This window comes from Lathamus discolor, chromosome 12, assembly GCF_037157495.1.
Source record: "Lathamus discolor isolate bLatDis1 chromosome 12, bLatDis1.hap1, whole genome shotgun sequence".
Lineage (NCBI taxonomy): Eukaryota > Metazoa > Chordata > Aves > Psittaciformes > Psittacidae > Lathamus > Lathamus discolor.
Genome location: NC_088895.1, coordinates 1,178,035 through 1,198,700, shown reverse-complemented (window position 1 = coordinate 1,198,700; position 20,666 = coordinate 1,178,035). Strand labels below are relative to the sequence as shown.

General features: G+C 57.3%; 1 protein-coding gene across 5 annotated transcripts in view; it reads left to right on the top strand.

Moving 5' to 3' along the window:
• Positions 1-20,666, top strand: part of OSBP2 (oxysterol binding protein 2) — an 82,337-nt gene that overhangs the window by 42,776 nt on the left and 18,895 nt on the right. For all 5 annotated transcript variants that reach the window (XM_065692158.1, XM_065692160.1, XM_065692159.1 and 2 more), the window contains one exon: positions 9,985-10,235. In XM_065692158.1, coding sequence (XP_065548230.1) covers positions 9,985-10,235 — 251 coding nt within the window. The remainder of the gene's footprint in view (positions 1-9,984; positions 10,236-20,666) is intronic.

Sequence of the window (20,666 nt, the reverse complement as noted above, 5' to 3'; positions counted from 1 at the left end):
CCTCTTTGGGAAGGCTGGGTGCCAGCGAGGGGAAGGAGCAGGGAAGGGTTTAGACCTGTCACCACATGTGTCTGTGAGGCTCCAGCCCGTGGTGGGGTCCCAGCACTGCGCCCTCCCTGCATTCCCCAATCCCAGTGCAGGTTTGCTCTACACCCCATTGAGGTCTCTGGCATTTAGGTTGGGTTCTGTGTTTCCCCATAGCTTCCCCTTGCTCTCTGCTGGAAAATCTTCACCTACAAAGGGATTCACTGGGGGTTTGTCTTTCCCTCCAGTTCAAGCCCTTATTGAGGCTGTGCCGGTGCTCAGAGCAGGCTGGTGCAGATGTGTGCTCCGGGGCTTTGCCTGCCTGCAAGGACCAGGGGGGCAGCATTGAAATCCAAAGGCAAACACAGTGGGAAGGGGGTGTCAGATGCCTTTTGGGGGGCTGCTTGTGACCCTCTTCCCCCTCCCCACTCCTGGAGCCCTCAGTTACGTGCTGGGCAGCAGAGCAAAGGGGCCGGGAGACTTCCAGGTCCTGCAGCATCACTCCCTTGGCGCTGGTGTGTCCTGACCTTTGGGAATTGGAGGAAGGTGGGTAACTTACACCTGCCCTGATCCTTTTACACACCAGTAACCTGAGCATGGGTGGATTTAGATGTACATAAGGGCATGCTTTAATGGTGGTGTGCTTTAAACCCAGCTGGCAACTCAGCACCAGCAGCCGCTCACTCAGCCCCGGGCGGGATGGGGAGAGAATTGAAAGTATGTAAAACCCATGGCTTGAGATAAGAACAGTTTAATAAGTACAATATACTACTACTAATGATAATGGTAAGGGAAAACCAGGCTGTGATATGGGGTGGGTTTTGTCTGCAGTGCCTGCCATGTGTCTTTCCCTTTGTCACGGGCTATGGAGATCAGGTGGGCATCTTTGTTCACAGGTTGAGGGAGGGGATCCTACCTCTCTGCTGTGCTCTGTGGAGACCCCCCCTGCAGCCCTGATCCAGCTCTGGGGCAGCAGCACAAGAGGGACGTGGAGCTGTTGGAACGAGGGCAGAGGAGGCCATGGGGATGCTGTGAGAGCTGGGCTGGGGCAGCCTGGAGAAGAGAAGGCTCCTGAAGGGGAGACCTGAGAGCAGCTCCAGTGCCTAAAGGGGCTGCAGGGAACCTGGAGAGGGACTTGGGACAAGGGCCTGTAGGGACAGGCCAAGGGGAATGGCTTGAACCTGCCCAAGGGGAGATTGAGCTGAGCTCTTAGGCAGAAGCTCTTCCCCGTGAGGGTGCTGAGGCGCTGGCACAGGGTGCCCAGAGAAGCTGTGGCTGCCCCATCCCTGGCAGTGCTCAAGGCCAGGTTGGACACAGGGGCTTGGAGCAAGCTGCTCCAGTGGAAGGGGTCCCTGCCTGTGGCAGGGGTTGGGGCTGGGTGAGGTTGCTCCCGACACAAAGCAAGCTGTGACTGTGATTCTGTGAACCCCCTGGGAGCGCTCCTGCTTGCAGCAAGGATGATGTTCTCCTGTGGAGGGTGCGGTGTGTGCTGGCTGATGTGCCTGTCTCGTGCTGTCCGGTTCCCAGCTCCCATCAGCGCTGCCGTGGGTCACTGGTGGATGTCAGGAGAGGCCTCGCGCTGCTGAAATCGTAGCTAGACCTGAGGGTGGAAAATGTTTAAGCATCATTAAAAATGGATGCTCAGTGACGCACTTGGGAGGACATCCAAGACCTCCGGTGGTTTTCCGTAGCTGCGTGCCAAGGCGCTGCTGCTGCTGTTTGTGCAAGAAGAGAGCATCTCCCCATGGCCGCAGCGGTCACGTCTGTGGGTGTCTGCTCTGAAGACAGCTCATGGCCTCCCAGTTACCAGGACATTTCAGTGTTGTGCCATTGCTGATGCTGCTGCCCTGCTTCGGGCTGCGCAAGCTGCTCCTGCCTGCAGCCCGTGCAGAGACACGAGGACATCTTCCCACACTTGTGGTGCCACCAAACTGCAGCATCTCCTGCATTTCAGCACAGGAGACCTGTGCACATCCATAGTAATCACTGGATCCTAAAGGGTTGAGTGACTTAATGGACAGACACAATTAAATGCCACAGTTTGTACATTTCTTCATTGCTTTTGTTCATCTGTCAGTCAGGAGCAAATGACTTGATTGTTTAGGACAGATCTGGTGTCGGTGGGGTCAGTGTCTACTGCTCTGGTGGAGCTGGTCATGAAGGCAGAGGCAGTGTGGGTCTCCCTGCAGGGCTGTCATGGGTAATGTCCTGGCTGGGGACTCAGCCTGGTTCTGTGTGCAGCTCTGCTGTCCCAAACACAAGGACCTGGAGCTGTTGGAGCAAGTCCACAGGAAGCCACGAGGATGAGCGGGGGCTGCAGCACCTCCTGTATGGGGACAGGCTGAGAACACTGGGGCTGTTCAGCGTGGGGAAGAGGAGGTGCATGGAGACCTCAGAGCAGCTCCCGGTGTCTGAAGGGGGTTATAGGGATGCTGGAGAGGGGCTGTAGTGATAGAACTGTAGGGACAGGCCAAGGGGAATGGCTTGAACCTGCCCGAGGGGAGACTGAGCTGAGCTCTTAGGCAGAAGCTGTTCCCTGTGAGGGTGCTGAGGCGCTGGCACAGGGTGCCCAGAGAAGCTGTGGCTGCCCCATCCCTGGCAGTGCTCAAGGCCAGGTTGGACACAGGGGCTTGGAGCAAGCTGCTCCAGTGGAAGGGCTCCCTGCCCGTGGCAGGGGTTGGAGCTGGAGGAGCTTTAAGGTCCCTTCAGCACAAACCAGGCTGGGGTTCCATGATCATTGGCCCCTTTCCCGCTAACCTGTCTGTTGGGTTGGATTGCTCTACACTCTTTCTCCCATCCTGTTTTGAGTTTAAACCCTGCTGTTTGGCATGCCCAACCCCCTGTATGTCTTTGTAGCCTCACCTAACAGCTATTGGAGTTGCTCAGGGGATTGGTTGATCAGAGGATCCTGTATGTGCTGGGAGGAGAATGGGCACAGTCCAGATGAGGTGCAGCATTTGCTGCTGAGCCTCATTGACTGGTACCATCATCAGTGTTAAGATACTCAGTAGCTGGACTGGGAATGCTGCAGTAATTGTAATAGGAATAAGTTGTGCTTTCCCACTGCTTTGCTTTGCAAGAAACAAATCCTTTCTGTGCATCCGTGGCCTGGCATGTGTGCTCCACAGTCAGGCTTGTTGTTTTAGTAGATAATTCCTAGGAAAGGAAGCTGGCAGCGCAGGGTGGGTCAGGATTCATCCCTGCTGTGGCTTCACTGGTTCCAAGACCCTTACTGCAAGGGTGGCTCCTGGTCCTGTGCTATAGTGGGGCAAGTGTTGTTTGCTCTGGATTTGTTCTGTGGAGCCCCATCACTGGGTTGGGGTCCTCCTGCTTGGCCCATGATCAGCTTGCACTGAATGTGACTTCAGGAGATGTCCCTGCTTGCCACAAGCACCCACTATTTGCTGTTTTTAAGGCTCCATGTGCTTGAACAGCTTTCCATTTGCATCAGCAGGGCTGGTGATAGCTGGGAAGTGATCACCCCAGTTTGGAATGATTTATGGGTGATTATTTGCTGTGCTATTTTGGTGCTTCATTTCCAGCCTCATTCTTTGTAACCACAAAAGAACCTCCTGTGCCTGCAGCTGGAGGTGCTGCAAAACCCATCCATCTTCTGGCAGCCAGGCTGGACTATTAAATATAGATACCCATTTCCATTTAATATTCATAGCTATTAAAAGGGATGAAAGCAGATGTGTCTTCTAGAGCCAACGTGGAAATTGCTCTGGCTGAGCAACGAGGGGTGATCAGTGCTTCCAAGAGATCTGGACAACCCCAGGCAGGAAGGGCTGGCGTTTCTGAATCCCTCTCCTGGTGTCAGCAGGGACTCTGGTTGATGTTGGGATAAACGGGGAATCTCCTAGGGAGGTGGGATTGGTTTCTGTGGTGTTTACATGTGGAAACATCTGTGAGGAGCAAGGGCTCGAAGGTTTGTCTGGGATTGCCACAGCAGAGGTTGGCTTGGTGCTTGCTGCTCTCATAGACCTCTTCTGCTCTGCTCTGTGGGGAGAAAAGGCTTTTACCAACTAACTGTGGAATTTTTCAGGGATTTAGATACAAAACTCCAGGACAGATGTGGGGAAAGGCAGGAGAAGGTGCACAGGGGTGGAGCTGGGAAAAAGGAGGCTAAGGATGAAAAATTGCTGTTTTCCTGTAGTATTTTGTTGTTGGGTTGTGTCCTGTCCATCCCGTCCTTGTCCCACACTGTTGCTTTATCCTCTCCAAACCCAGCAAATGTGCCATGATTCCAGTGCTGAAAGAGGCTGCAGCAAACCTGGAGAGGGGCTTTGGGCAAGGGCCTGTAGGGACAGGCCAAGGGGAATGGCTTGAACCTGCCTGAGGGGAGACTGAGCTGAGCTCTTAGGCAGAAGCTCTTCCCTGTGAGGGTGCTGAGGCGCTGGCACAGGGTGCCCAGAGAAGCTGTGGCTGCCCCATCCCTGGCAGTGCTCAAGGCCAGGTTGGACACAGGGGCTTGGAGCAAGCTGCTCCAGTGGAAGGGGTCCCTGCCCGTGGCAGGGGTTGGAGCTGGAGGAGCTTTAAGGTCCCTTCAACCCAAACCAGGCTGGGATCCTGTGGGTCTGTGGTTCCCAGGCACTGGCTCTGGCTGGCAGTGGGGGGGACACTGAGGCACAGTCTGTGATGCTCCTCTCATGGCTCAACAAGGTGATAGTTTTGGGGTGGGTGCAATGGGGATGTTCTGGGACTGCTCCTGGTTGCAGAAGTGAATTCTCCATCTTGTTCCCAGACACGTCTTGGCGCACTGCATCCCCCGAGCATCCCGTGGTCCTTCCCTGCGCTCTGGTGGCGTTTCCCCAGGCAATGGCCAGGCACCATCTACTGCTGGATGTGATGTGGATGGAGCTTTTTCCTTCCCCGGGGCAAGGGAAGGAGGGGGCAGGACTTCAGCGGAGGTTCATTGTCCCTGGATCAGTCAGCTGGAGTTAGATCCCTGGTCCAGACACATGGGGCTGCCTTTGTCATCATCAAGGGCTGGGGGATGGCTCTGGGGATCAGAGCCCTAAAACCAGGTGACAGAGATGTGTAGGCATTAAATGAATGCTCCTTTGTAAGTGCTGGAAGGAAATAGGGGTGCTAAGTGTTCCCAGTGGCCTGAGGTGGTGATAAACACTGACCTGAGGGCTGAGCACAGAGGGGCTCTTGGGAAAGGTAAAGCTCTGCTTTTTCAGCAGGAAGCTTTATTGTCTCTGGCAGCAGTCTCATGCTGCTGCTCTAAACGTGCTGCCTGCTGGTTCTGAGTGCAGCAGCGGCGGGGCTGGGCTCTCCTGCTTTGGGAGCCGCTCACCTTCCACTGGAGCAGGGTGCTCTAACCTGGCCTTGAGCACTGCCAGGGATGGGGCAGCCACAGCTTCTCTGGGCACCCTGTGCCAGCGCCTCAGCACCCTCACAGGGAAGAGCTTCTGCCTAAGAGCTCAGCTCAGGCTCCCCTCGGGCAGGTTCAAGCCATTCCCCTTGGCCTGTCCCTACAGGCCCTTGTCCCAAGCCCCTCTCCAGGTTTCCTGCAGCCCCTTTAGGCACTGGAGCTGCTCTAAGGTCTCTTAAGGAGCCTTCTTGCCGCCTTCTTGCTGCTGGTAGAGAGAAAGGCAGCTGCCGAGATGCCCCATCCTCAGTGCAGGGGTGGTTGGGGGCTGTGGGGGAGCCCAGGAACGCTGTTTCAATTCAAGCCCTCAGTGCTGCTTCTGTTCTGTGCTGGTTTTACCTTTGGACAGCTCTCGACCATCTCTTTTCCCAGTAGGTGACTGGTACTGGTTGGGTGCAGAGGGCATTTGCAGTGCACTGTTTGCTGTCAGGTTTTCCTGTCTCCTCGGTGGGTTCCCGGCGCTGCAGAGCCGTGGTGCAGGAGCCAGTCTCTTGGCTTGGCTCCTGCAGCACCGATCCCACCCTTCCAGCTCCCTCTGCTCATTCCCTTCCCTGCCAGCAGCAAGGCAGGTTCCATTCCTCGCACAGGGCAGCCCTGCCTTTGGGAGGCTCTGGAGGCTCTGGTGAGCGGTTGTAGCAGCTCGGGGCTGCAGGAGAGTCAGGGAAAAGGTGATGTAGGAAGAATGAGGACTTTCCCTGAAAGTGAGGATACTCGGGAAGGTTTCTGCTCACAGCGTGGAGAAGGAAGGTGCGGGATATGGTGCTGGACCTGGAAAGGGCGGTAAGCAGGGACTCACTGGTGTGGTGCCGTATAGCGCTGGTGCTTTGGGCTGGAGGTGTCGCAGCCAGGCTCCGGATGCACTTTGGGAATCTTGGAATGATGGGTCTAACGCTGAGCCCTTCAGTCCTTTTCCTGCTCCTGGTTATCCCATGGCAAGGCTCTCCCCGGCTCTGAAGGACTGAGCAGGCTGGGTGGGAGCATGGTGCTGCCTCTGGCGGGCTCTGTGTCACTGCCTGCCCCGTGGGCGGTGATGCAGGCAGGAGCATTCCCAGCGCAGGGAAGTCCCCACGTCATGCCTCCAGCCAGCGCCGTCCCACCGGCTCCGGGGAAATAGCAAGTGATGGGAGCAATTCAGCCGAGGGGTATTGTAGAGCTGGAAAACGGGCTATAAAGAGAGCTCCTGCCTTAATGGCCTCCTGGTGGGGAGCTGCCCTGGGCACTGAGGGCTTGTGTTGCTCTCCCGGCTGAGGAACAAGCGAGGGAAAGCTTAGGGACGGTGGCTGCCCATCCGTGTTACATGGATTAAATAGCATCACAGAGCCAAAAATAATCTTCCCGGTTTATGGTGATGCTGCTGTTCCCATGGCAACCGCTTATGGAGTGCCCTACAAATAACAGGAACAACATTGCCTGGAAGTCGCAACAAAGTGTGAGATGGGGAGGAAGGGGCTCAGCTTGTGGGGCACCCGCTTCAGTGTGGGCAGAATGTGAGCGTGTTCCTGGGCCCTCAGTACAAGGGGGACATGGAGCTGTTGGAGCGAGGGCAGAGGAGGCCATGGGGATGCTGCGAGGGCTGGAGCAGCTCTGCTCTGGAGCCAGGCTGAGAGAGCTGGGCTGGGGCAGCCTGGAGAAGAGAAGGCTCCTGAAGGGGAGACCTGAGAGCAGCTCCAGTGCCTGAAGGGGCTGCAGGAACCCTGGAGAGGGGCTTGGGACAAGGGTCTGTAGGGACAGGCCAAGGGGAATGGCTTGAACCTGCCCGAGGGGAGACTGAGCTGAGCTCTTAGGCAGAAGCTCTTCCCTGTGAGGGTGCTGAGGCGCTGGCACAGGGTGCCCAGAGAAGCTGTGGCTGCCCCATCCCTGGCAGTGCTCAAGGCCAGGTTGGACACAGGGGCTTGGAGCAAGCTGCTCCAGTGGAAGGGGTCCCTGCCTGTGGCAGTGGCTGGGACTGGGGGAGCTTTAAGGTCTCTTTCCAGGGACCTTGAACTGGGACCAGGCTGAGCTGTGTAAAGTCCACCACCCCCCTCTTCCCACCGAGTATGCTCGTCCAAGCATCATTTGGATCCGTGCCTGCGGGTGGAACTTGTGTTGCTGCTCAGTAGATCTGGTGAAAGCTCATGCTGTCTTTGTGTGGAGACTAGGGAAGGTGATGGATTCCAGCCTGTACCCAAGATTGCCCTGGAAAACCTCAGGGAGGTGGCTCAGAGCAGCACGAGGTCCCTGTCCCAGCGAGCATCTGTGTGCTGCAGGGTACACCCTGCTCCATCCTTCCCGTGCACCAGGTCAGGACAGGTACAGGCACTGCTCAGTGCGCAGGGCGGTGCGTATGTGCTGCCACAGAGCAGCCTGCCTTTGTGTGCCCTGGAATGAAAGGCACCGTGGGAATACTGGAAACATTTGGAACAGAAAGGGGGCCTCAGGGAGATTTTGGTTATTTCCTTACTGGTGGAAAAGTGGCTTAAATTTTCCTGCTGGATCTCGTGCAGTTGGCACATACAGGATGCTGTGGTGTAAGCTCATGCCCATCCCTGTGGTGCCTCTGTGCACCTTCCTGGGATGGAGCCCTGCAAATTTTGCCTGTTCCCATTCCCCTTCCCCTGCCTGTCTCTTCTGCCTATGCTGAAGACTTCCCTGGCACTGTGTGTGCTCCCATCCCTGAGTGGAGCTGTCCCACCAGCTCCATGGCTCCCCAGCCCTCTCCCAGCTGCTCTCCTTCCCCGGGAAGTTCTCAGGGAGCTTCCTTGGGGACTGGGAGTGCTGGCTCTGGTAATCCTTTATCCTCAGCGGCCATAAGGTGCTTCACCTCCCGGCTTTAACCACTGCTCCTCGTGGCTGTCGTGTGAGGATGCTCGGGGCTGGGTTGCAGATGGATCAGGAGGCTGTTTCGGGAGATGCTGCCCTGATTCTATGTTGCTTTGTGCCTTGTTCCCCAGCAGGGCTTTGAATTCTTCTCCCATGTCCTTCCTTGTCCCATCACATCCTTTTTGGGTAGCTTCAGAGCCACGAGACTTGGTGCAGCACCGTGTGTGCTCTGCTGCTGCTTCGACCCTGAGTCCTTTGCTGTTTTCCAGGTTGCTCTGGCTCTTGCCTTGGGAGCAGCCTTGGTGCTGTTCCATGAAGGCAGCTCTGTCTCTCATTGCCCTTAGCTTGCCCAAGAGCAGTGCAGTGGATATGAGCGATGGCTGAACATCCCTCACAAGATATACAGCATTTTGAAAGATCTCATAAATGAGCCACGGATACACCCCAACCCCTGTCAGTGAATTATGGGCTTTTCTGCTCCCCTTACAGCCCAGAAAGGGGATGTTATGCCCCTCCTCGTAACTGAGGCATCCCAAGGTCCATGATTTATAGCTTTCACGTGTCTCAGGCTTACCCGGTCCTCATCCTCTTAAGTCCCCCAGCCATAGAATCACAGAATCCCACAATGGTTTGTGCTGAAGGGACCTGAAAGCTCCTCCAGCCCCAACCCCTGCCCCGGGCAGGGACCCCTTCCACTGGAGCAGCTTGCTCCAAGCCCCTGTGTCCAACCTGGCCTTGAGCACTGCCAGGGATGGGGCAGCCACAGCTTCCCTGGGCACCCTGTGCCAGCGCCCCAGCACCCTCACAGGGAAGAGCTTCTGCCTAAGAGCTCAGCTCAGTCTCCCCTCGGGCAGGTTCAAGCCATTCCCCTTGGCCTGTCCCTACAGGCCCTTGTCCCAAGCCCCTCTCCAGGTTCCCTGCAGCCCCTTCAGGCACTGGAGCTGCTCTCAGGTCTCCCCTTCAGGAGCCTTCTCTTCTCCAGGCTGAGCAAGTTTTGAACCAGTGTTGCTGGTCCTCACCTCTTTCTAATCTAGAAAGAGCTGTTGGAGGGAGGGGAGATGAAGGGGCTGCTCCCTGCTCTGCTGCCTCAGTGGGTTTTGGGTGCACCTGGGGAAACCTTGGCTTGAGTTTGGCCACAAGGATGTGGTGCAGACCCAGCACAGGACCTGCTCTGCTCTGGCTTTTCATACCTGCTTTGGGCAGTGCCTCCTCTTGCAGCCCCTCACCTCCTGGGGAGTGGTGGGGCAGCCTGGAGAGATGCATTATACTCACTGCTCTGTTTTAAGTTGGTTTTCTGGTTTTAAGTCACCTCAGTGCTCTGGAATTGCTGGAATATCCAATTGTGCTGTACCTGAGCTGTCAGTCCTGGATTTTCTGCTCTCTGAGGATGTAATTATGGTTTTGGGTAAAGGCTGCTCTGTGCCTTTTTGCCCTTTCCCTTGTGTGAAGTAGTTCATCCTGCCCAAAGCAGAGTGTGCAGAGCCCTCAGGACCTCAGGAGGTTCACACTGCACTGGGCCCCCCTGGTATTTGCCCCCCCATTGCTCAGCCCTTACCCAAGTCTCAGTGACAGTGATGGGAGCCCTTCGGTCACCTCCTTTGCGCTCCGGGTGACTCCTGTGTTGCTCCAACACTCCATGCTGTGCTCCTGGGGGGACACGGTGGCCACAGCCCCATCCCTGGCAGAGCTGCCTGTGCACGGGGGGGGAGGCAGGAGGTCCCCTGCCCGCGCCACGTCCGGGGGTAACCATGGAAACTGATTCTCCTCCATCCCTCCCTTTGCAGATGATTCGGGCGATGAGGAGCCTGCCTCGCAGTCAGACAAGAGCGAGCTGCACGGCACGTTGAAAACCCTCTCGAGTAAGCTGGAGGATCTGAGCACTTGCAATGACCTGATCGCCAAGCACGGGGCAGCCCTGCAGCGCTCGCTCAGCGAGCTGGAGAACCTCAAGCTGCCGGCCGAGAGCGGCGAGAAGATCAAGGCAGTGAATGAACGCGCCACGCTCTTCCGCATCACCTCCAATGCTATGATCAACGTAAGTTGCTGTGGTTTCCTCCTCCTCCCTCCGTCGTCTTTCTTCCCCCCGGCATGGCCCCGTGTTGTCCCCAAGCACCAGCTTCCCACTGGAGCTGTGGGCTGGATTGTGTCTGCTCAGGGCTTGGGCATGGCTAGGGGCTTGGTGCCAGCTCAGTGCCATGGTGAGGGGATGGGAAGTTAGGAACAGGCAGCTCGGGAAGCAGAACGGATGGTCTGCTGTGTCCTCATGGCATGCTTTCTGGAGAGGCTGCTCCAGACTGACACACCGTGGATGTTAAAAGCCGGGTGGAGGTGTGGAATGCAAAGGGGCTTTCTGCCGTTCCGGGGCAAGGCTTTCTGATGGGCACAGAACCGGGGGCCGGTTCCCGCTGCGCATTCAGACCCACACGGCAGTCACATCCTCACTGACCTCCATGAAGCTGCCCTTGTTTCACACGAGCGGGGATTTAACCCCCTCGGGGCCTGGTTGTGCTTCCCAGCCGGGCTGGCTGAGTCGGGAAGCGTGTGCTGGCTCCAGCGCTGCTCCCTGCCCTGCGCAGCGTGACCCTGCTCTCGGCTTCTGTTTTGGACAGTGTCTGTTTGGGGTGCGGATCTGCCTCTGTCACAGCCAAATGCCCTTTTGGGGAGCCTCCTGTTCCCTGGGGAGCTCTGGGGAGGGAAGGGAGAGCAAAACTGAGGGGAAAATCCAGCAAACCCAGCCCCAAAGCCTCACAGACCTGGAAGAACGTACTGAAGTAGAGCTCGGGGACTTGTGAATGAAGCAGTGCTACCGCCGTGCTGTGCTCGCCCTGGGCTAAAGGAGGTTGTGTCTTGTTTAAGTGGGCTTTAAATACAGCATTAATAATGTAATCCCCAGCAGGAGCTGGGGGCACTTGGGAGCCTGTCCCCACTTGCAGAAGGTTGTAGCTAACAGGGAGAAGGCTTCCTGAGGTGGTGCCTTGTGTTTCGGAGCAGCTCCGGGGGTGAATGTGCGGTGCTTTCCCTGGGAAGACGTGGAAGCTCCTGGAGTGGGGCTGGCAGCACGGTGGGAGCAGTGGGAGGTGACAGCGGAGCCCTTGGTGCTGCCGAGGTGGTTCGGAGGCAGAGCAGCGCTGGGATGTGTGCAGGAAACGGCTGGGGAGAGACGGGTTCTGTAGCAGCCTTTTGGGAAGAGACAAGCAGAGCAATGCCTGCCTTGTCCAGCCCCGAAAGGAGGAGGTTGCAGTGGCAGCAGTGTGATAAAGGCTTGAGTGAAGCCATCTGGACAGTGGGAACAGCACAAACACTGGGTAGAGGAGCAGCAGAAACGGGATTTGACCGAACACTGAGGAGGTGAGAGGGGCTGGGGAGGGAGCAGGGTTTCAGGTGCGTGTTAGAGATCAGCTTTGAACAGCAGCATCCTCTGGTAGCTCAGGAGCAGCTCCACATGTCTGAAGGGGAAAGGTGCCGTGGAAGCAGCAGGATGGGAGCAGAGCAGCAGCTCCTGGGGTGGTTGTGGCTCTCTCAGCCTGTCACTGTGGGGTGGGGGCCTCAGAGCTGTGGGCAGGGGGACACTGACCCCAGGAAGCAGTGATGCTTTGTGTGGAGGGGTGGATTAGGAAGGCAGGAGGAGGGTGAGCAGGGCAGGGTTGTAGGGAATGAGAGGGAGGGGGACCAAGATCGTGACAGCACCATCACGGCGGGATGGTGCTCCCAGCTATGTGGTCACCTTGTCCTGCATGAGTCCCATTTTGTGCCTTGTGTTAGCATTGGGTGATGCTGCTGCATGGAGCCTGCCCAGAGAGACTCCTGTGGGGTGTCTGGGGGCTCTGCAAGGCAAAGGTCTCCAAATCTTCTTTACTGAAACATGAACCATCGCTGCAGGGAAGCGCAGGGAGCCCAGCCATCTCCTGGCAGCAGGTGAAAATACACCCTGCTCCTGCCACAGGCTTCCTGACACACTTCCCATGGGAGCACAGGGTGCTTGGGTGGGTGGGTAGTTCCTTGCAGGAAAAAGATGAGCTCTTAGGCAGAAGCTCTTCCCTGTGAGGGTGCTGAGGTGCTGGCCCAGGGTGCCCAGAGAAGCTGTGGCTGCCCCATCCCTGGCAGTGCTCAAGGCCAGGTTGGACACAGGGGCTTGGAGCAAGCTGCTCCAGTGGAAGGGGTCCCTGCCTGTGGCAGGGGTTGGAGCTGGAGGAGCTTTCAGGTCCCTTCAGCACAAACCATTGTGGGATTCTGTGATTCTCTGCTCTCAGCTGTGTCACCTGCAGGACCGGGTGCCCAAAGCCAGACTTTAGCACAAGTACCTCAAGGGCTCTTCCTGACCATTCCCAATCTCCATCCCCATCAGCCCATGAGGATGAACACGGCTCCTCAGGGCAGTTCAAGGCAGTCAGGGCTGAAGCACAGAAATCAGTTACTCCTGGCTGGAGCACATGAGCAGCCTCGGGCCCGGCTCTGTGCACAGGCAGGGCAGGGGCAGGCTGTGCTGTGCTGCCCGCAGCGCGAGGGGACGGATGCTCCGGGGCTGGTCCTTGTGTTTTCCATCAGCCGCCTGTGATCCGATTATGTAAATATCCCGGGAGCTGCAGGGAGCGAGTGCAGGGAAGTGAATCTGTGCAGATGACAAGAGCCTCACTGCGAAGGTGACCTCGCTGCGTGCTCCCCATCCTGCCTCTGCTGGCTCCCGCTGCTGCTCCTCCCAGGATCTGGAGGGGAAGGCGGCTCCAGCTGCCCCTTGGATGCTTGGGATGGTGGAGAGGGATGTGCTGGACCTTTGTGTTACAGATGAGGGTCTGATCCATGCAGAGACAGGCTGTTGTAGGGCTTCAGTTCAGAATCATAGAACAGTTTGGGCTGGAAGGGACCTTCAAAGCTCATGAGGTCCAACCCCTGCAATGAGCAGGGACATCTTCAGTGAGACCAGGTTGTTCAGAACCACATCCAGCCTGGCCTGGAATGGCTCCAGGGATGGGGCAGCCACCACCTCTCTGGGCAACCTGTGCCAGTGCCTCAGCATCCTCACGGTAACAAATTCTTTCCTCACATCCAGCCTGAATCTCCCCTCTTTTAGTTTCAAACCATCACCCCTTGTCCTGTTACAGCAGGTTCTGCTAAAAAGTCTCTCCCCATCTTATAGACCCCTTTCAGGTACTGGAAGGCTGCAATAAGGTCTGCCTGGAGTCTTCTCCAGAGCTGGATCAGGACTGCAGGGGGGGATCTCAGCAGAGCAGAGGGGTGGAATCCCCTCCCTTGACCTCCTGCTCATAGCCCTTTGCTCCCATCTGCACTTGGGAGTCTCCGTTACGCCCCATGGGGGATGCTCGCAGAGGATCAAAGGGGTCAGAGTGTTCCTGTGTCACTCAGGGAGGGGATGCAGGGAAGCGAGTTGCAATCTGCTGCAGGGGAGGCGTGTAAAAATAAGCGGCAACAAATTAAAGGGCTAATGAGAGGCGCAGGGCTGGGGAGCACAGCGCTGGAGTGCTTAGACTTGTTCAAGGAGCAGTGAGAGCTTCCGACTCATCCTTGAGCATCAGGGACACGCTGAGGAAGCGGTTTTGGCATCCGGAATAGCTCCCAGGGCTGTGGGTGGTGCTGGCAGTAGGGTTTTAATGGGAATGGGGCTTGTGGTGTTGTGCAGGAGCTGCGCTCTGCCTTTGGCTTGCCTTGTGCTTCCTTAAGGGATGTGGGCATGGAGACCAGCGGGACTTGGGCTTGGCTGTGTCACTCCTGCACTATCCGTGGGGTTCCTGAGGAGCAGAGGTGGAGGACGGGTCTGTGGGGCTGGTGCAGCCCAGGCAAATAGGGCTGAGAGGCTGTTGGGGCAAGGAGATGCTGAGTGCTGAGTGGGCAGCCCCTGTGGGGCTGGAGTGGAACCAGTGGTCCCAGGGGCCACAGCACCCCGTAGCATGCCTGCCCTTAGGAGACACACTGCCAGTGGTCACAAGCCCATCGCATGGAAGCGCCCACTTTGAGGCAGACTGAGCTTTCCCACCCGGGTTTTCCTTCCCTGCAGGAGTAGAATCACAGAATCGCAGCCTGGTTTGGGTTGGAAGGGACCTTAGAGCTCATCCAGTTCCAACCCCTGCCATGGGCAGGGACACCTTCCGCTAGAGCAGCTTGCTCATGGACCTGTCTGCAGCTCCGGCACCCAAACACATCAGCAAAGAGCATCCTTCAGGGCTCTGAACCTGCGGGGAGGGTTTTTGAGTGTGTGAAACTCCGGGCTTGAACCAGACGTGAGACCCGTAACAGCACATCCTGCTGCTCCCCCTCGAAAGGCGGCCGGGGGCTGTTGGTTAAAGCCTCTGTGGGATTCCAGCAGCACTTGGAGACCTCCCGGGTGCCTGTGATGGAGTGAGCTGCTTCCGTAGAGCTGCTCCTCTGCCCTCCCGTGTCCCAGCGTCCCCGCTGCGTTCATTTCCTGTGGGATGCTGCTGTGATTAATCCCTACTCCTAAAACTGCTTCCATATAAACCTGACTGATGTCAAGTGCATGCGCCGGGTTCCCCGGAGCAGCCTCCAGCCTGGCAGGTAATTTCTAAGGGTTTATTTCAGTAGTGAGGTAACCGCTGTCGGTGTCTGTGCTTGCGAAGCGGCTTCAGGCTGGTGGGAAGCAGAATTCCCAGGGTTTCCTCCCCAGGGTGTTGCATGGCTGGGGTGATGCTGCTCGTGCAGACCTGGCGGGGTCCCAGAGCAGTGGGTTTGCGGTGCGGTCCCATGGGATCCCCAAAGCCATCCTGACACAGGATGATGGGAGCTGGGGCAGAGATGCTGAGCAGGGAGGGAACAGCTGCCTGCTGGGGTGCTCCCAGTTCACCCCGGCACAGCCAGTGGGGGCAGGAGGAGCTCTCCATCCCATGCATCCATGTACCACAGGGATTGATTCAAGCAGGCTCCAGCTTCATCCCCTGCGTTTGCTTCTTTAGCAGCAGGGATTGTCCCCATGTGCCCTCGGTGGCCTCAGTGGGTTCTCTGCTGCCTAAAAGCAGAGCAAACCCCAGCAATGGGGCAGGGCTTCTTCTCCCTGTGACTTCCAATGGTGATCACATAGGAGGAGCTGGTTCTGGCATGTCCCACTGCCTGTGATAATGATCCGTGCTGCGCTAATGACACACACACACACTAATCAGCCCATTGGAAACCATGTCACCGACCCAGAAAACCCCCGGCTTTGGGATTAAATCCCTCACTCCACCCCTAATCCTTGCTGGATGAGAGGCTGCAGCGAGGGCTCCGTGTGTGCGGGGTGGTTTGGCTGCGGATGCGCCGTGCTGACGAGCAACCGGTGGGTGCTTTGCTGTTTTCTGGGGAGGGGTGGAGGGTGCTGGGTGTCACCCTGGGGTCTGTCCCTGCCCATGGGGCTGGGGTCCGGGATGTGGGGATGTGGAGCCTGGCCCTGTGCTCGGAGCTGCTGCAGCTTTCTCTGGAGCCTTCTTATTGGTGTTTTGATTTAGAGGGTGTCTCTGATCAGATCTGTCCAGACAGGCACTGCCTTCCTTGTACTCATCATCATTCCCTGTGGATGCTGAGTCCTCCCAGCCAGGTTCTGTCCCAGGGGTGTGTGCTCAGACCTTGCACAGTGTGTCCATGACACCTCCGCACCACTGGGGCTCTCGGTGATGCTCCTGCTTTAACCTCACTGTGCCTTAGGGCTTCTCCTCTTCTTCTCCTCTTCCTCCTCACTGTATTCATCTGACCCCCAGGAGGCTTCAGTCTCTGTCCTGGGGTTCCCCACAGAGCCTCATGTGAGAAGGTGAAGGACACATTGTCACCAGCACCTGAGGACGCCTCTCACAGCTCAGCCCTCCTGGGTTTTGGCTAAAAGCGGTAACTTTTGTGTTCTGTGCAGCTTCAGAGCTGAGTTTGGAGCATTCCCGGCTGCGGGATCAGCAGGGCTGTGTGTCAGTGGGCTTAGCACATCCGAGATGGGGATTGCACTGTCAGCAGTGCCTGCTGTGGGTCAGCAGAGCTGAACCATGGGACAGCCCAGCCAGGCGCTGCCTCCGGTGCTACCGCAGTGCTGTGACTGGGTGAGCCCTGTCCCTACCTCCTGTGGCCCTCTGTGCCCAGTGCTTGTCGGCACCCTGGGGACACGGGAAGGGCAGATAGCAAAGTGTTGCTGGGTTAATCCCTCTGGGGTTCTGCCCCTGCTGTCACCAGGGTTGTGTTCACCTCTTGCCTGGCTGATGCACCCGGGATGCTTCTCTCAGCTCCTCCCTCCCTTGCCTGATAGAGGAGAAGGCACTGCAGTGGCAGCACTGGGTCTCCCATGGATTTACCCAGGAAGGAGTCACGGCACTGGGAGATGAGTGGGCTCGAGGAGCTGCTGCGCCTGCAGCCCCTCTGAGCAGCAGAGCTGTTGGCAAAGGCATCGCATGAGGCTGAAGCCGCGGTCCCGGTGGCAGCAGCTCATGGGGCAGGGCTGCCCGCGGGCAGTGCCAGCTGCTCACTGCCACCGTGGCACCGGGACAGATGCTCTCCCAGCCCGGAGGTTGCTCCGTCAGGCAGAAGAGGAAAGGAGCTGCCAGCAAGAGCCTCATTAAATCTGTTTGTGAGAGCCCTTTGCAGGCCAGAGTGCTCAGAGCACATCAGAGCCAGCTCTTCTGCTTTTTGGATTCCTGTGTGGGTCCAGGAGATCCCAGCACAAAGTCTCCGCTCCTTGTGCATCTTCTGTGCTGGTCCCAGCATGTCGCCATGCTGTGGTCCCTGAAGGACCAACCAGCAGGGCCTGGCTGGCATCGTGTTGGTCCGTAACCCATGGCCAGTGTTGGCTTATTCCATTTCTTAGAGCCACGATGGGAATTTCTTTTCATTGTGCCAAACAGGAGATGGTCGAGGCCCTCAGTGCCATGGGTTAGTGGTGGCCTCGGCAGTGCTGGGGTAAAGGTTGGACTGGATGAGCTTAAAGTTCTTTTCCAACCCAGCTGATTTGGTGATTTGTGAATCAGCCTGGGCAGCCTGCGTAAGGGCTGTGTGGGTTAGGGACTGGAGCCTGTTAATGCAGCTGGGCTGGTGGATTTGCCACTGTTTGACCCTAATCCTCTCCATATCTCATGGGGTCACACATCAGTCATGGTGCAGGCAGGGACAGTGCAGGACTGCCCAGGGTGAGGTCCGTTTTGAGGAGCTCCGCCATGGGCAAGGTGTGCTTGGTGGGTTATTCAGTGCTGAGCCTGGCTCATGGGGGAGCGCTGTGTCTTCAGGGCATCCCTGGCAGTGCTCAAGGCCAGGTTGGACACAGGGGCTTGGAGCAAGCTGCTCCAGTGGAAGGGGTCCCTGCCCGTGGCAGGGGTTGGAACTGGAGGAGCTTTGAGGTCCCTTCCAACCCAAACCAGGCTGGGATTCTGTGATTCTGTAAAAGAAAAGCAATAGGGAGTGGGATGATTTCTGGTGTCAAACTCAGGTTTTTAGACTGAGCCTGGCAGGGCTGAACCCAGCACTTCCTTTCAGGCTCTCCTCTTGCCACCAGCCCTGCTCCCGGGAGAAGCAGCTCCTGGTGTGCCTGCATCCTCCTGCTCCAGCCAGGGGGGATGCTCGTGAGCTGGCTGAGGTCACTCCAAGGATCTGGGACAGCTCTGCTGTTACTGAAGCAGCCTGTGTTGATGTGCGTGTTTCCTGGTGCTGTCCAGCCACTGGCACGGCTGTGGGGACCATCCCTGTCGCAGCAGATGGCTACACCCAAAACCACATCCGCATCTGATGTGATTTGGGATTCAGGCTGCCTCTGTCCTTACATTTCCCTTTTCCTTTCTGCTCAGAGTCTTGCGGTGGGGGAAAGGACAAATGAACCCTCTCCTGGTGCAGACACTCGTGTTCATGCCGTGTGCCAGGAGCACTGATGTGTTGGGAATGTGTTCAGAGCTAATGAGGATCAGGAACCGCCCTGCCCCTGGGGGCTGATCTGCAGCAAGCAGATGTGTCCCAGGGTTTTGATGACTCCAGGAAGGAAGGGAGCACTTATCTCCGAGGCGGCAGGCGCAATGTGGAGCTGATGAAGTGACAGCTCCTGCTGTATAATTCACCACTGAAAGAGAGATGATTGAACACATCTGGCGGTTGCCTTCTCTCGTGGCACTCCTGGGTGATGAAGTGGTCCTTGTCCCGTGCAGGCAAAGGAAGGGTCTGCTTGAGAAGCAGGAGGTGTTGCTCCTGGAACAGTAGGCACGTCCCTGGAAGGTTTTCTCTTCCCTAAAGGTTAGATTGACAGGGCTGTTCCTCCAGGATGCTTGGGGAAAGTGGGACTGTGGGTTTGAGTGCATTGCCATCAGCAGTGTGTTGGAGGTGATGAAACCTTGCTAGGACTTCCTGAGAGGTTGTCACTTCTTGTGGTTCAGACCCTGGGCAGAGATCTGGTGTATCTCAATTGGATCATTTACTTTTGAGCTAACGAACCTCATCTCTCTGTTCCTTGTCCCTCATATTAACTGAGGAACCAGCACCACTGGGTAGGATGTGGATGACCTCGGGATGATCCTTTCCAGCTGCATAGATAACCCGTGGGCTGTTGATGGTGTTCCCATTAGCCTGTGGCAAGCTGTGAAATGTGCTCCATTTGCCATGACAAATGTGTGAATGGTGCTAAATTCACCCACTGCTGCTGGGCACAGATGGCAGTGGTGGCACCAGGGCTCACCTCCGGCTCCCCAGCAGGGTCTTGGTGCCACCTTGCTTCTTCCTCCATGGCAGTTTGCAGGAGCCTCAGTGGTGTTTTCCCATGAACACACACTCTTTTGGCCACCTCGGCTGTGCTTCCTTGTCTTGAGGGTGATTTACATTACACCATCCGATGCTGGATTAGGTCCTGCTGCAATTTGGAGTGGACGAGAAGCCCCCTCCATCCTTCCTGCCACCTGCCTGCAGGTACCGCTGGGCTGCCCTGGGTCTTGTGCCTGTACTGCAGATGGATGGAGCTTGCTCTTGTCTTTAGCAGGCCTGTTTGAAACAGGCCCCCAACACAAGAGGGACGTGGAGCTGCTGGAGCGAGTGCAGAGAAGGCCATGGGGATGCTGCGAGGGCTGGAGCAGCTCTGCTCTGGAGCCAGGCTGAGAGAGCTGGGCTGGGGCAGCCTGGAGAAGAGAAGGCTCCTGAAGGGGAGACCTGAGAGCATCTCCAGTGCCTGAAGGGGCTGCAGGAACCCTGGAGAGGGGCTTGGGACAAGGGCCTGTAGGGACAGGCCAAGGGGAATGGCTTGAACCTGCCAGAGGGGTATGGGGTTGGAACTGGAGGAGCTTTAAGATTCTGTTCCATTCCAAACCATTCCATGATTCCATGAAACTGCAGCAGCTGCGCTGTGGCAGTGGTGGCACGGAGGGGACATGGGCATATGGGGTGTGACTTGGTTTTCCTTGTGCTGCTGGGAAGCTGTGGGGTGGGTAATGTGCTCTGCAAATGATGCAGTGTCTGTGCAAAGGCTGCATCTTCAGGTGCCCATAGCCTTGACTCCCAGCCCCAGAGCTCACTGAGGACTTGTTCATCTTCTGCTTCCCTCCTGCAAACCGGGCCCTGTGCTCTGCTTGTGGCAGTTTCCTCTGACCTTTGTGGGGATGGTCCGTGTCCCTGTGGCAGCAGCGTGGATTTGGGGCTGTGCCTTACAACCCAGATCAGGCTCAGCTCTGACTAAATTTAGCTGCTGCTCCGTAAGGGTTCTCTAAGCTGGATTTGAGGTGTGCGGTTGGTTGCACCTTTGGAGCTGGGGGGATGAATGAAGTGAAGGAGCCATGACCTGGGATGTTGGAGTTCCAGCTTGGTTCGTGTCTCCTGCCCTCACCTTAATCTGCACCAGGACTGGTCCAGGGTGCCACTTGTGTCCCTCCAGTGTCACTGGCTGGGGCCATCACCTCTTTGCTCCTTGGCCACCTGCAGAGGGGTGGTTGCTGCTGCTGGAAACAGCTCGCAACCTTGATCCTGCGGGCTTTGCAAGGTCTGCTGCTGCTGGGGATGACACCACGCAATCCCAATGGAGGTGGGAAGCAGGGATGCCTGTGAGTGGTGAAGCAGAACGTCCAGGCTCCCCCCAGGTGCTGTTTGAGGCAAGGTGGGTGCTGGGGTGGCAGCTCCTGGCCTTCCTGGCTCCTCCTGAAACAGAGGGCATGGGGACAATGGGGGTGAGCTGCTTGTGGCTGCTTTCAGCCCTGGTCCTGAGCGTCGTCTGAGCTGTTGTGGCGGGGTCAGTGGCACAGGAGGGGAGTGGAGCTGAGTTCATCCCAGCACGGTGCAGAGCAGCCGACCCCGTACGAAATCAGAACGTGGCTGAGGAGGGGCATGAAGGGATTTGTCTCCTTGTCTCGGACCTTGTCACACTGTTCCTTGCTGCAGCCAGTCCTCCTTGGTTGCCCCAGTGGGTAGAGGTGCAGCACCATCACTCTTGGTACTGCTTTAGGCATGGCTGGAGCATGGCTGGGGATCCCAGGGCACTGCTGGTGTGTTTGGGGCAGTCAGGGCAGGGAGAGCTGCATGTCCCTGTGCCAGC